This window comes from Sphaeramia orbicularis, chromosome 18, assembly GCF_902148855.1.
Source record: "Sphaeramia orbicularis chromosome 18, fSphaOr1.1, whole genome shotgun sequence".
In the NCBI taxonomy this organism is placed as follows: domain Eukaryota; kingdom Metazoa; phylum Chordata; class Actinopteri; order Kurtiformes; family Apogonidae; genus Sphaeramia; species Sphaeramia orbicularis.
Window position 1 is genome coordinate 30,715,982 of NC_043974.1, and position 14,467 is coordinate 30,730,448.

The following is a 14,467-nucleotide window of genomic DNA, read 5'->3' on the forward strand; positions in this document are numbered from 1 at the left end:
TAGATTTGTGACGGCATCTGGCATCGGAGCAACGCCGCTTGTGGTCTTGTGGGAAGAGCGGTGCAAGTGGAAGGAAGCGTGCCATAAAGGAAGTACCCGATCGAAGCGTTTGCCAGCACAGGGCTGCGTTCTGAACCCTACTGGGACCTTGAGCAGCGGGCGGTAAGAGGAGGAGGAGGCCATGTGGACCGCACGCCTGCTAGTCCTCGCCAGCCTCTTCGCACCAGCCGCTCTGGGTGAGTCTGGCTCATTAGACCGGCTCATTGTTGTTCTCTGTGTGGACCTGCAGATGTGGCCACAAAACATCCCCTCGCCTTTTCTGACGGCCATGGTTTGAAGCCATATCAGAACTTTGTATTTAAGTGCCACATTCTGTCAGTCTGCTGCGATGAAAGCCTCCAAATTTGTCTGTCTAGTTTCCGCCATCTATCTAACATCTCTCGCTAATTAGCAGGGTTTTTTTTTAACTCTCTAAACTCCTGAAAACTTTTTCTATGCGTTTCTTCTTTGCTTTCTGTCAGTTTCCCTGATTTTTTTTTTTTCTTTCTATTTTTAGATCTGTCCCTCTTTCTCCTGGCTCCGTCTCTTGCTCTCCTGGCAATAAACACTGAACTGAAATTACATTCAAAGAATCATTAACACAGCGTTGGCTTTGCTTTCGAACGCCGATATTTGCAGCAGGAAGAATTAAAAAAGGACTTCTTATCGTTTCACGCGTAGAGATCTTAAGATTAATTTGTGAGGTCTTCCTTCGTTCACATCTCGGTAAACGGAAACTACTGTAGTTTTGCAGCGATTCCTCGAGAATGTTTCAGAGGCAAAGCAAATGAAGTCATTTAAATTCAGATTAAAAGAAGTCTTTGGTGGTTGGATGGTTTGTGTATGTGTAGTGATGTTGGCAGCGGTGGTGGTGGTTGGGGGGATGGGGTTTGGTTGGTTGGTTACAATCGGCCAGGGTTTAGATGCAGGGAGTGTTTTGGATGCGGGGCAATGGCCCATAAAAATGTTAATTTGATATGGCTAAAACCATTAATGGGAGATTTGAAGCTAATTGAATTGTTTGTGTGCTGTGATATCTAGGTAGAACAGTGGTGACAGGGTTCACCATTCAGTGCTAATGGAAGTACACTTCTCCACCGTAGTTAGTTTTACCTTAAAGCTCAATAGAAACAGGTCAGGGGACGAGGATATATCATCTCCTTTTGTTGCGCAGAGGAACTGGAGACATTATCAGAGTTTATTTTAAATTAGCGAAGCAAAAAAAAAAAAAATAGAATATGACTACAATAGGGTTATGAGCTGTTCACTCACTGATGTGTACATTTTGAAGGCTTAAGTTTGGGATTTTGGCAGAGTCTTGAAGCACAAGTTGTGATGGGTGAAACTCTCTGATGCCGCGTTTCCACTACCTGGAACCAGCTTGACTCGGTATTCCTGGAGAGCGTTTCCATTACAGATACTACAGACTTTACAGTACCTGGTCGTCATAGCGATGTGGCGCGTTACTTCCGTGTTGTCTGTTCAGAGAGTCGCTGATGAACTCGCTTGTTGCGTGTTATCTCATCTGAATTTTTATGTCGGCCACCTAAGACTGAATCTCCTCGACCGACCATGGTGTAGTTTTGGGCTGTTATCATGTGGATTAATGTATCGCTATATTTACTGTCCACTTCCGCATCTGTTTTTTGTAAAACGGCGGGTCACAGAGAAAACTGTCCGACCAATCAGTGGTCTGCAGTGTTTATACGTCATGTTTTAGTATCTGGTCCCCAGTCCTAGAAACTTGGCGGAGGTGATACCAAAAAAGTAGTACCGGGTACCAGATTCCAGGTCCTTTTCGTAATGGAAACGCAAAAAAAAGGCCGAGCCGAATCGAGTCGAGCCGATACCATGTAGTGGAAACGGGGCATAAGCTAATGCTAGTGCTAATTTATAGAAAATTCTAATCAACGAAATGTTATTTTAAACTCCACCAAGTATTTTCAGTTACTTGCTCAATATGAAGGCAAAGTTGTCTGTCTTAGTAGTAATGTTGTCTTTGTGTAATTGATAACACAAGCTAATTTGGGAGCCAGCTAGCATAGTTAGCATGCTAACAGACTATATAAGCAAGAAGGTACTGGGGAAAAAAATCTGAATCATGTTCAAGGGCAAGAGTGAATTTGTCGATTATGTTTACATTGCATCATCATTTGTACATATTATACACACACTTGTTATACGTATGTAGTTTGCCAACTAAAACCTAATTTCAGAAGAAAGTGTGTTGGGGCGGGACTTAAAGTTAGTGACATGGAACATTTGAGTAATAAAGTCTCTTTCCAGTCTTGTTAGAGCAACTTTTTCACTGCAAATACAGTCGAGTTGTCTGTCAGGGAGAAAAGAAATCCTTTTTATATGATATTCAGACGCTCTGTAAAACCGGCTCAGCAGGCAAGTGAGCTGTCAATCACACCTGTCAATCAGAGCCCACACAGCAGACACTAAAGCTGTTTAGTCTCCCAAAAATCTGATCATCACAGGAATAATTTAGAAAAATGACCAGCACTGCACTTACTAGAGGGTCCGGTTAAAGTGAAGGGCTTTTCACTGTTTGATTCTTGTATTGCAACCCACTCCCACAGTGGTTGTTACCTTTGTGGTTCACAAAAACGCACACCGTAAGCAGCGACACAGTCTCAAGCGTATAGTGTAATAGATACCAGAGCATGTGTGTGGTCAGTGTTATTGCTTCTCATTGTTTTAACCTTTTGACCTTGTATTTGATTAGTATTGACTTTGAAGCGCTGTCTAGAACGGACGTGTCAATCACACAGCGTACAAGCTTCCCCTTAGCTATTCATGTGAGCCCTTCTGTCTGTGTTTACCTCAGCCACTTCTTAACAGCATTTCCAGACATGATTTCTTTCATAAATAAGCATGCACGGTCTTCTAACGGGAAATCCATCGCCGACAAACAACGTAGGAGCAAAAAGCGTCAAAGCATGTCCGAGATTTCTGAGAGATGCATATCGACGGACCATTGGCTGGACAAACATTAGCTATAGGACAGGGGGGGGGGCTGAGCCAATTACAGACTGTCATGGGGGATGGATGTTAAGTGGTTAAAAGAAGACACACACCAGACACTCCACTGAGAAATGTGGTGGAGACGTGTCCACTGCAGACAACCTGCCACAGTCTGTTTATTTAAAGCAAGAAAGCTGTGTTTTGCATGTTTTAGCCCATTTACCACCAATCTCGTATATTTCACATTAGTGCAGTTCCACCGTAGTTTTCTGGATTGATGATTGTATTTTCCTCTCCTCCACGCTGCCTTTGCTTTAGTTTATGCCAATTCGGTGTGGAAAAACAGTGAGAAAAGCATTCATCAATCTAGAAACACAGTTCAAACCATTTGGAAAAGCCAGCAGCAGCAAGTGTATGATTCATAGTAAATGAGGCAAAACCTGTAAAACACCTGCAGTCTTAAAAATCAATCATTCTGCTAATAATCAATCACACATTGATCCCAGAGGAAAAAAAAAGGTGACACCAATCTCACAAGCAATTCAATTGTTATTGGTTTTTGTGCCGCGGTTAATGAATACAGGAGCCACAGTTGAACATTTACGCAGATTGCAAACACTAGGAAAAAAAAAAAAAAAAGTTGACATCCCAGGTAAATAATTTGGCAGTTTTATTAAGAAAAACCAATCATTTAACACCCACCCGGCTCTTGGTTCTAAAAGCAGACAAGGCCAGATGTTGCCGGTGAATTGTGTTGCAGCTGTGAAGCTTTAGTGTTGAAGTGGGAATATTCAGCACGATGTCATTGTGCATGTTTCTCCCTGAGAGCGTTGGAAACAGATACTCCAGGGGATGCTGGCCTACTTCAGAATGGTAATCTATAGTCCCTGTTGTCTGTATACAGTCAGGCAGAGGCTTGTACACACAATGTGCACGGACGAACGGAGGTAAACGGAGACTTGTGCTGCTCGCGCTGACACAGATGCGGAGTTTAACATGCAGAACAACAAACAGGCATAAAAATGCGCGTACATGTACGAACTGTGTTAGCATCACACCGCCCTGCCCTTTCTTGTCTTTATTCGTATGTCAACAAACACCCGAGTGTCTGACACTTTGCACTTGTCTGAAGAAATTGAGGAATGTGTCTGGACAAGTGTCACCGCAATGAGATTTATGTATAAAAAAAAAAAAGCCTACTCGTGTTGGGGAAAGTACTCGGAGAGCGCAGTGAGCTAAGCTAAAGCTACTCTACAGTGACACTTCAGTGCACTAAAGCAGAGGAGGAGAGTTTTTCAGAAATCCTGTGGGTCCTGGGATTCCTGTGGGATTCCTGTTGGATTGGACTCAATTTTGCGATTCATCGTGTATCACTGGATGGAGCAGGAAAAAAGTCTGTCCGCAGATGCAGGTGTGGGAACTGTAGTAACAATACAGTGCACTGATTTTCTCTGTATTGATAATCTGTATCACTATGCAATATGCAGTGAGGAATCTTTTTTTTTTTTTTTTTTTTTTTTTTTAAACTTATCATGTCCAGCATCATAACAGCAGAATAGTGCTATGACTGCCTTGTTGTGCTGAACAAATTTGCTTTGCCAAGGGGAACTTGGGGAATAAAGTATATAAGGCTCCCATTGATATTCCACTGTTTTTATTATGGGTTTTGTTGAACCACATTTCGATGCTGGACCTGGCAGGGAAAAACAGGGGGAAAGAGAGGAAAGGGAGAAGAAAGAAGGAGAGAGCGAAGGGGGGAGAAGAAGAGAGAAAAAAAAGGTGGCAGAGACCCTCACGCGAGACAAAATCAACCATAATAGTGCCAAAAACAACAATAACAATAATGACAATTGTAATAATACAATAGAAATTATTTTTGACATTCATTTTCAAACTAAATACATCAATCAATTAATCAATCAATGTAATAATAACAATAACCAACAATAATCTGCAACACCCACAGGAACTGAGTAAATGGAATAAAAACATGAACAAAACATCATAAGAGTGAGGAATAATTTTAAATTCAGCTGAAAATCACCTCTTTTTTGAACTCTAAGGTGTTGGAGGTGTCAGTAAAAACACTATAAAGCCTATTAATAAAGTACAACACAATATGGAAAGGGGATAGGGTTGGTATGGAATGGAAATGTCCTCGTTGTTCCATCATGGGATTTGGAATGGGACAAGAGTAAAAATGCAATCCACATTGAGAAACATTGCAAGCTAATCGAAATGAATTCATGAATAAACTGAACCCATAAAGACTCATAAAGCAACCAGTGACCAAAATCACCTACTGATGTAAACAGTTTAATACCTGTTGATCCACTAAACCTATCAATACATGTAAATAATTGGTGTAAAATGCAGTTTGTTATCTTTTCATGGTCATCAGATACACTCAGAGGCTCCGTAGTAAACATGGAAACACCATCATCTTGGATGGAGACATTTGGTTTATCTTCAATTTATTGATATCTTTGTTTTGATATAATAACCTTTGAGATTACATGAGTTTTCATCAACATCCAAGTTAAATATAGAAAAATATATGATTTGTCGTGAAAAATGTCAAATTCAGAGGATAGTATTACAATAAATGGTGATAAATGACTTAACCTGTTTAACCCTGACCATATTTTCAGGGGAAAAACACCTAAAAAGACATACCCAAAGTAAATGAAGAATTTTTTCACAATAATAAGGTTCATATGGATGTTCTTGGTGTCTGTGGACATTTAGAGACCTCACAGAATCTATTCCTATTGTCTAAAATATTGTATCTATTACTATGCCACTATATAACAAACTAAAAGAGAAATTGGAATTTTATCCTCGCCTGTTTTTTTTCGGCTGGATTGACGATGATATGCATAAATTAATTGTTTGTGTCGGAGATTTTTAATAGCGTATATTTCACCCCACAAAGATTAAAAACCATGTTTGAACATTAAAGTTTGCACTAAAATACACTTTTGATGTACTTTTATTAACATTAGGGTGTAAAACTTTGAGCAAAAGTTGAAAAAAACATTCATTGTCCTGATTTATTATATTTTTATAGTAGATGAATATTAATATAATTTTTTCGGCCCGCGGGTGGGCTGATAGGGCTAAAGGGGTTAAGAAAGGTTAAATAGAGGGGAAAAAAATGATTTGGGAACTGCAGCACAGGTACCACTGGCTCTTTATGGGTTAAAGTCAAACCCAGCGCGGTCTCTGATTAATAAAACCTTCAGTCAAATAGATACACAGGAAAAAACATGTGGTTTTACTGTTATCAGACATAATCTCCACTCTCTCCTCCTACAACAATTTGGCATCAAATAGTCTTTGTGCCCCCATTTCCCTGCATCTCTTTACTGCTATATAAACTGCATTTGTGTCTGTTTTGCATTCACACCCACCTGCATATTGTCAGTGGAGAAAGATGCAACTACTTAGTTTAGCTTTTGGCAAGTTGCTATTGATTAGCTTAGTTTGTGATGGCGGCGGCAGGTGATTTAGCTGAAGGTGTGTTCTTAAATTAGTGTTGGATGTCTTGGAAGCTGCACCTGTTTCTCGGGGGCCATCATTTTTCAGTGCTCCAGTTGTTACAGTTTCAGTCATGTATTTCATCTTCTGGGTCAGTTCAGTATTACAGGTTCCCTCCATCATCCCTCCACATCAGTTTGTGGTCTTACGTCTATATCAACTACACATATGCACAGCTTCACATAGGCTACGTTCAGACTGCAGGCAAATGTGGCCCAAATCTGATTTTTTTGCCCGTATGTGACCTGTGTCCGATCTGTTGAAGACAGTTTGAAAAGCAAGAATCCGATTTTTTTTCCAAATCTGACCCATGCCACTTTCATATGTGGTCCTAAATCCGATACATGTCCGATATTTTGCAATGTGACTTCTGTCTGAACAGCCAGGTCGCATTTATCCGACCTTTACCATCATGTGCTTATGAGTAAACTTTTTTCAAGCTTGTTTTTTAATTGCACTTTTTTTAAAAAATTGTTTTGCTTTACTCTATTTTAATTTGATTGTTAATTTTAATGTATGATTGTAATATAATTAATGTTTTTCTTTTATTCTGTGTATGCATTTTAAAATCATGTTTTATCTCTGATGATTTTAATGTCTTTTTTTCCCTTTTAATGTAATTTCAATGTCTTGCTTTTGCTTTTGTCATAATTTTGTATGCTTATGTAAAGCACTTTGAGTTACTCTGAGTATGAATAGTGCTATACAAATACAAACCTGCTTTCGCTTGGTTGATATGTTTGTTGTTGCTGTGGCTGCGGCTGCGTGGAACTCCACTTGCCACATTCATGTTGCGACAAATTTCAGAAAATGCCCAAGTGACCTACCAGCTCTGTTTGTAAACACATGGATTGTTTATGGTGGAGTACACTTCAAAATTGTTCACCGTGAGGGAAGAGATTCAGGTTCGTAATCACAGAAAGACTTACGGATTCCTGATACTAAAGCTACGACTCGGGTTTTACAGATTTGATGAAAAATCGTGACAAAAGTCATACGCAACTTTAAAGACGGTTTGAACAGCACAAATCCGATTTTTTTCAAATCTAACCCAGGCCACTTTCATATGTAGTCCTAAATCTGGTAAGTATCCGATATTTTGCAAATATGACTTCAGTCGGAATGGCCAGGTCGCATTTATCCGACCTTTACGTCATTGAAATGCGACAAACGTCACCATTCTGCATCCCAGGTGCGTTTCTTCCATGAACACAGTACATGCCTGGACCTCTTTTGCATATGCGGGTCACTTCAGGGTTGCATTCAGTTCATATTCAGAACTGATAGAAGTCGCATTTAATGTGTAATATGAACGAACACACAAAAAAAAACGGAATTCACCCAAAAATCTGTATTGTGCATTAAGACCTGCTGTCTGAACACAGATAAAAAATCAGAATCTTACCAAGTGTAATTTTCTCATTTCTAGTCAAAATATCTCATCACACTTCAAATAAGACATAATCACCTTAAGAGTAACTTTTCAGTGAGACAATAGATCTAGAAAATCTTATTGCAAGAAATTTTACCAAGATAAATTTCATTTGTTCCATTAACAGATTTTTTTGCTTGAATTAAGCAAAAAAAAAAAAAATCTTGAACTGAGCAAAAAAATAAAATCTGCTAATGGAACAAATGAAATTTATCTTGGTAAGATTTTTTGCAGTAAGATTGTCTAGATCTATTGTCTAAAAATAAGTTCTTATATTTCACTGAAAACTCACTCTTTAGGTGATTATGTCTTATTTTAAATGTGATGAGATATTTTGACTAGAAATGAGAAAAATAAACTTGGTAAGATTTAGATCAGGGGTCTCAAACATGCGGCCCGGAAGCCAAATGTGGCCCGCCAAAGGTTCCAATCCGGCCCCTGGGATGAATTTGCAAAATGCAAAAATTCCAGTCAAGGCTGTGGAACTCATTTTAGTTCAGGTTCCTCATACAGACCAATATGATCTACAGTCAAATAACAGCGTAATAACCTACAAGAAATAATGACTCCATATTTTCTTCTTGGTTTGATGTGAAAAATTTATGACATTATGCCGATAAACTTCTGATTTTTGTCTGTTTTAGTGCAAAAAAATAACATTAAATTATAAAAATATTGACATTTACAAACTATCCTGTAACAATAAAATGTGAATAACCTGAACAAATATGAACAACCTGAAATGTCTAAAGAAAATTAAGTCCAATTTTAACCATTTTCGGCCTTTTACTAAGTGTTTAGTGTCTTTGTAGGTCGGATCCATAATGCACATGCAGAAATGATAAGTTGAGGCAGAATATTGTTAAAATTGCACTTATTTTTCTTAAGAAATTTCAGTTTTTTCAGGGTATTCACATCTTTTTTGTTTGGATAGTTTATAAAAGTAAGTATTTTCATACTTTAATGGGGTTTTTTTGCATTAAAACACACAAAAATTTTGGGATGTCATTATTTATAGGTTATTCTGTTATTATTTTCCTGGTCCGGCCCACTGGAGATCAAATCGGGCTGAATGTGGCCCCTGAAAGAAAATGACTTTGAGACCCCTGATTTAGATTTTCGCAGTGAATGTAGCCATATTCATCCTTGTTTTTATTGCAGTAGTAAACTCCGCTGTGTTTGATCTCCCGAAACATGCAGGAAAATGAAGCTTATGTGGACGCTTGATGGTCAATAAAAGAACTTCAACACAGAAATGTAGTAAGAATTGCGAGCGAACGCAACATAAGGAGTGATGAGAATGTGTTGCAGTGAGTGGGCGGACTCTTGTTTGCGAGTCTGCTTATGTGTGAGGCTTTTTATTTTTGCATCCCTATGAGTAAAACTACAAAGTCTTAGTGAGATAAGAAAGAAGTTCCAGATGCTGTCAGTGGGTCGAAAAAAAAAAAAAAAAAAGCGCCCTGCTTGTCATTGTTTTGGTAATGGTGAATAACAATGGAAATGAAATGCCCCGAACACTACGGCCATGCCTGAGCAGCACATTAATCATGCGTTTCTGTGCATGTAAAAAGCTCCAGGAAGGATTTTATATTCATTCCACTTAATACCACCCCATGGAATCAGAGACATAGCTGCTATAATGGATGACGGCGTGCGGACCAATCCATGAGAGGAAAGCGCGAATTCTGACACGTATTTTTCATGGTCAGATACGAGTGCATACATCAAGCCTGCAAGCAGACACAGTCCTGCCGGAGGGAGGTGGCACGTAATGAGGGATGGATGAGGCATGTGTGTGTCTGATGCATCTGTTGAGCATATGTGTGCTTCTAGGGTTTTGGAGCTCATAGCAAAGCAATCACCGGAGTACAATATTGTCATTGTATGTTTCTGCAAATTATAGATGCGTACAATCACAGTGTAATTTGTCACCGGAGTAGAGCTCCTGGTTTACGACTGAATTAATGGACGACGACTCGGATTCAGTTTGAGATGTGTTTTAAGGAGAAGAAGCTTAGATCCTCTGACTGCAGCTGCTTAGACGTGAATATTTTATGGTTTCTTTTCTCTGACAGTATCCCCGGGGTATTTGAGGACATCGTCACTGGCTCTGGGAAACACTTTTTCACCACTTTCTGACACTTTTTAGACCACAGGTGTCAAACATGCGGCCCGGGGGCCCAATCCGGCCCGCCAAAGGATCCAGTCTGGCCCTTTGGATGAATTTGTGAAATGCAAAAATTACACTAAGATATTAACAATCCTTTTAGTTCAGGTTCCACATTCAGACCAATTCAATCTTAAATGAACAGGACCAGTCAAATACTATCATAATAACTTATAAATAATGACAACTCCAATTTTTTTCTCTTAGTAAATGTAAATATTTTCATGTATTTACACTAAAACAAAGTATAATTTCACAAAAAATGTAAATAACCTGAACAAATATGAAAAACCTGAAATGTCTTAAGGGAAGTGGGAAGTAAGTCCAATGTTAACAATATTCTGCCTGTTTTTGTGTATTTGTAAGTTATAATGAACATGTGGAAATGATAAAGTGAAGCATAATATTGTTAAAATTACAATTATTGTTTCAGTTTGTTCATGTTATTTACATTGTTTGAAAGGATAGTTTGTAGATGTAAACATTTTCATTGCTTAATTTGACTTTTTTCACTCTAAAACATGGAGAAAATTTTGGAGTTGACATTATTTCTATATTATTATGTTATTATTTGACTGGTTCGGCCCACTTCCGATCAAATTTAGCTGAATGTGGCCCCTGAACTAAAATGAGTTTGACAGCCCTGTTTTAGACCAAAACATGAATTCGAAAACATAATGAGTGCACTACTCAGAAACTCAGAAACCCAGAAACGCTTCACTTTCCGCTTTAATTCAATAGGTTGGAAGTTGTTAGGATGGAAGGTGGATGTACAGAGTCTGCCAGAGTAGAGTTTACATCCCCACTCGTGTATGTTTTGAGGATCTGGCATAAAAAAGTATTTGATTAAATGCAGAATTCCAGTTAATTATTGATCACTTTAGTCAAAGAAATAAAGAATCAGAGGCATAAGCTGATGAGCCACAGCAGGTAACGCTTTGGTTCAGATAGTAATAATTACATTGAGAACATTTTTAATCGCGTTTGAAGACGTATTTTTCTGTTTTACATTAATATCTTTCTCCAATTTAACAAGCGCCTACATTAACCCCCCACCCTCACCCCCTAAAAATTCCAAATTGAGCTGATGGTTGTTCTGGCAGCAAAGACGATATCTTTTTTTGTAAGCATTTAACACTTACGATCTGAATTTATCTCTCATATCAGGATTTTTAATTAAGTGAACATATGAACAAATGCTAATTTTCCAATCTTGTGCCAGTGCCTTTTATTATGTTTTCACAATCTGAGGATAAGATGTGATACATTGGTCAAGAGGACTTCTGGATATGAACATGAAGCCTAATGCAGAATAATTCTGTGTCAGAACCCATCATATTGGATCAGAATGGGTCATGAATGTCCCAGACACTGATTCTTGTTCATCATATCAGGGTGAAATTTTTCATAATGTCCATTTTCCAACCCATCCCATATACTTCAGAGTTAGGGGCCCGTTTGTTCACCTACAAGATGTTGGGGCACAAATAAATCCTAAGCTGATGAGTATATAGAGCTGAACCTTGAGTAGACAGAATCACAAACTACATTACTTTAGATCGCATTAAATTTTGTTCTTAAGCATTGTAAATATCTGTTGCCATCAGGCAGACGATAAAAAGCAATAAAGACAAGGACTAACAGATTCAAGAACAGTTTTTACCCGACAGCAGTCACCACACTCAGCACTGATAAACACATCTAATGTACAGGATGTTTTATAAGGGATCGGTGCAACAACAGAATTTATGCTCATGTGTGAGTGATGGGTTTCTGCTTATTTTAGCTACTTTTATTTGTATGTTTATAGTAGATTTTATATATGATGTACAGATTAGATAGCACTTTAAATTTCATTGTACTTGACAATAAAGTGGTGCTGTCAAATTATTAAAATTTGTTGTCAGATTAATCACAGGGTCGCTGGGGATTAATTTTGATTAATCACAATTAAATATTTATTTTTAATCTATGTTAATCAGGTTTTATTTTGCATGAGCAAACAGACTCAAGTAAGAAGGGAATATACATGCACTTAACATGTTTGTTGCAAGCTGGGCGATGCGTTAGCTGAAGTGCTAGCAGAATCCCCGACTAACTTGTGCTTCGCATTAATATGGTAGTGCTTTGGTGAAAAGAAAACTCCTTCCTGCAGAGTGTGTATCATACTTTATGTCAGCTGACTGTTCCATCTTGGATTTTTTTGTCCTCATATTTCCATCCAGAGGGCCAGTGTGCTGTTTAGCGTCTTCCGTCTTCATGGGTTGGTTCTGCTGCCTGTCACTACCAGATCAACTGCCCATTTGTTCATGCACGATGGTAACGCTACTTGGACAAACTGCCCCAAATGCGTTAGCAGACGTTCAGAGTCATTCTGTGCTGCAGATGGGTTAATTGCATTAAAATTTTTAATCGGATTAATCATGATGATGGATTAATCCACATTAAGGTGTTAATTTTGACAGGTCTACAATAAAGATGTTCTATTCTATTCTATTCTATTCTATCAATGAATCAAATTTTATTTATATTGCGGCAAATCATAACAAAAGTTATCTCATGACACTTTACATGTCGAGCCAGTCGAAACCAGAGTCTCTATTCTATTCTATTCTATTCTATTCTATTCTATTCTATTCTATTCTATTCTATTCTATTCTATTCTATATTTCTGATGTGATATTCTGTTGCTGAGTTCAGTCTACTGGATGTAGGTGAAATCAGTTATTTTTGTCCAAGTAGCAAACTCATAGTTGACCAGCGTAACCAACTTTGTAAATTGAACATAATACTATTATGTTTATAACAAAACCTGCTGAATTGAATGTATTTTCTCAGCGACAGGAGTCAGTGTTGTATCTATTTGTCCAAAAGGCCAGAACACTACGCTGCTGATACACACACTAGTTTGGGTTCAGAAATGCTAAGAATGTACACAGAAATGAACAATAGCACTGTTTGTTTTCAGCGTACGAGCTGCTCAACACCAGGTAAAAGATTCATAGAGGAGACTCGACAACACGGCGGAACACGGTCTGTTTCAGTCGGTCGTATGAGTGATAGCTTCCTGCATAGCTTCCACCAAGTTGAATGTCAGCCAACGTGCTCCTTTACAGACACCTTCTGTTGTTCAGGTTCAGGTATCCGGCTCTGATATATTAAGGTTTGCTGTATCCAACCAAACAGGGGCAGCAAACACTACCATCAGTCTCTGTGTTCCCGCACCCGATCCACTTAATTAATCTCCTTGTGCCAGGGCACTGACTTCATCCGCCAAGGCATCCGTGGATTTGCCTAATTTGCTTAATTAATTAAACAAATGATTTATTTGAGCTCATATTTCAAAGCGGGAGAAAGTTCTTTGTAGAGCCTACTGAGGCATGTACTGTTTTGTTGTGACAGTGAGATGCCTCTTGAAGCGTTGAAAATAAGTAGGCTTTGGAGTGGGTGTGTGTCAATCATTCATTTACAGTGCCATAATATAGGGGCATGCATTTGCAGATATAAGTCCTTGAGCGCTGGCTAAATTATGTATGCGGCGCTTTTAACAACATATTAAGAAAATTACCCTGAGCCGTGTCGGTGGATTATTTAGCGAGTCACATGATGATTTAGGTGACAATTCATTTGAAATGTGTGGACGTTTTAGTTCAGACTTCACCCCAGCAGCTTCTATTGAGAAGCACAGTCCTTTGTACTGTAGTTTTTTATCTCAGAGGACTTATTTTGACTTTTCTATAGGACCTTTTCATCTCCATCCTCCTTTATTCCGTACATCGTCGCTGTCGGGCGGAAACCACTCATGTTATTTTTCAGGAAACGGAAAAACGATGTTCAGGGTGGGGAAGCAAAATTTACAATGAGCATTTAGTTGTTTTTTCTCAGCAGGCACTACGTCAATTGTTTTGAAACCAAACATATATTGATGTTATAATCATACCTAACACTATTATCCATACCTTTTCAGAAACTTTTGCCCATATGAGTAATCAGGAAAGCAAACGTCAAAGAGTGTGTGATTTGCTGAATGCACTCGTCACACCAAAGGAGATTTCAAAAATAGTTGGAGTGTCCATAAAGACTGTTTATGATGGAAAGAAGAGAATGACTATGAGCAAAACTATTACCAGAAAGTCTGGAAGATACTATTAAAGAAGAAGGGGAGAAGTTGTCACCCCAATATTTGAGGAACACTTGCGCAAGTTTCAGGAGGCGTGTGAAGGCAGTTATTGAGAAAGAAGGAGGACACATAGAATAAAAACATTTTCTATGATGTCAATTTTCTTGTGGCAAATAAATTCTCATGACTTTCAATAAAC

At 38.5% G+C, this 14,467-nt stretch overlaps 1 protein-coding gene across 20 annotated transcripts in view; it reads left to right on the forward strand.

Annotated features, from left to right (window-relative positions):
• The window catches only part of LOC115438263 (adhesion G protein-coupled receptor L3), a 547,718-nt gene that overhangs the window by 139,067 nt on the left and 394,184 nt on the right, over positions 1–14,467 (forward strand). For all 20 annotated transcript variants that reach the window (XM_030161717.1, XM_030161720.1, XM_030161723.1 and 17 more), the window contains exon 3: positions 4–236. In XM_030161717.1, coding sequence (XP_030017577.1) covers positions 182–236 — 55 coding nt within the window. In that variant the 5' untranslated portion in view covers positions 4–181. The remainder of the gene's footprint in view (positions 1–3; positions 237–14,467) is intronic.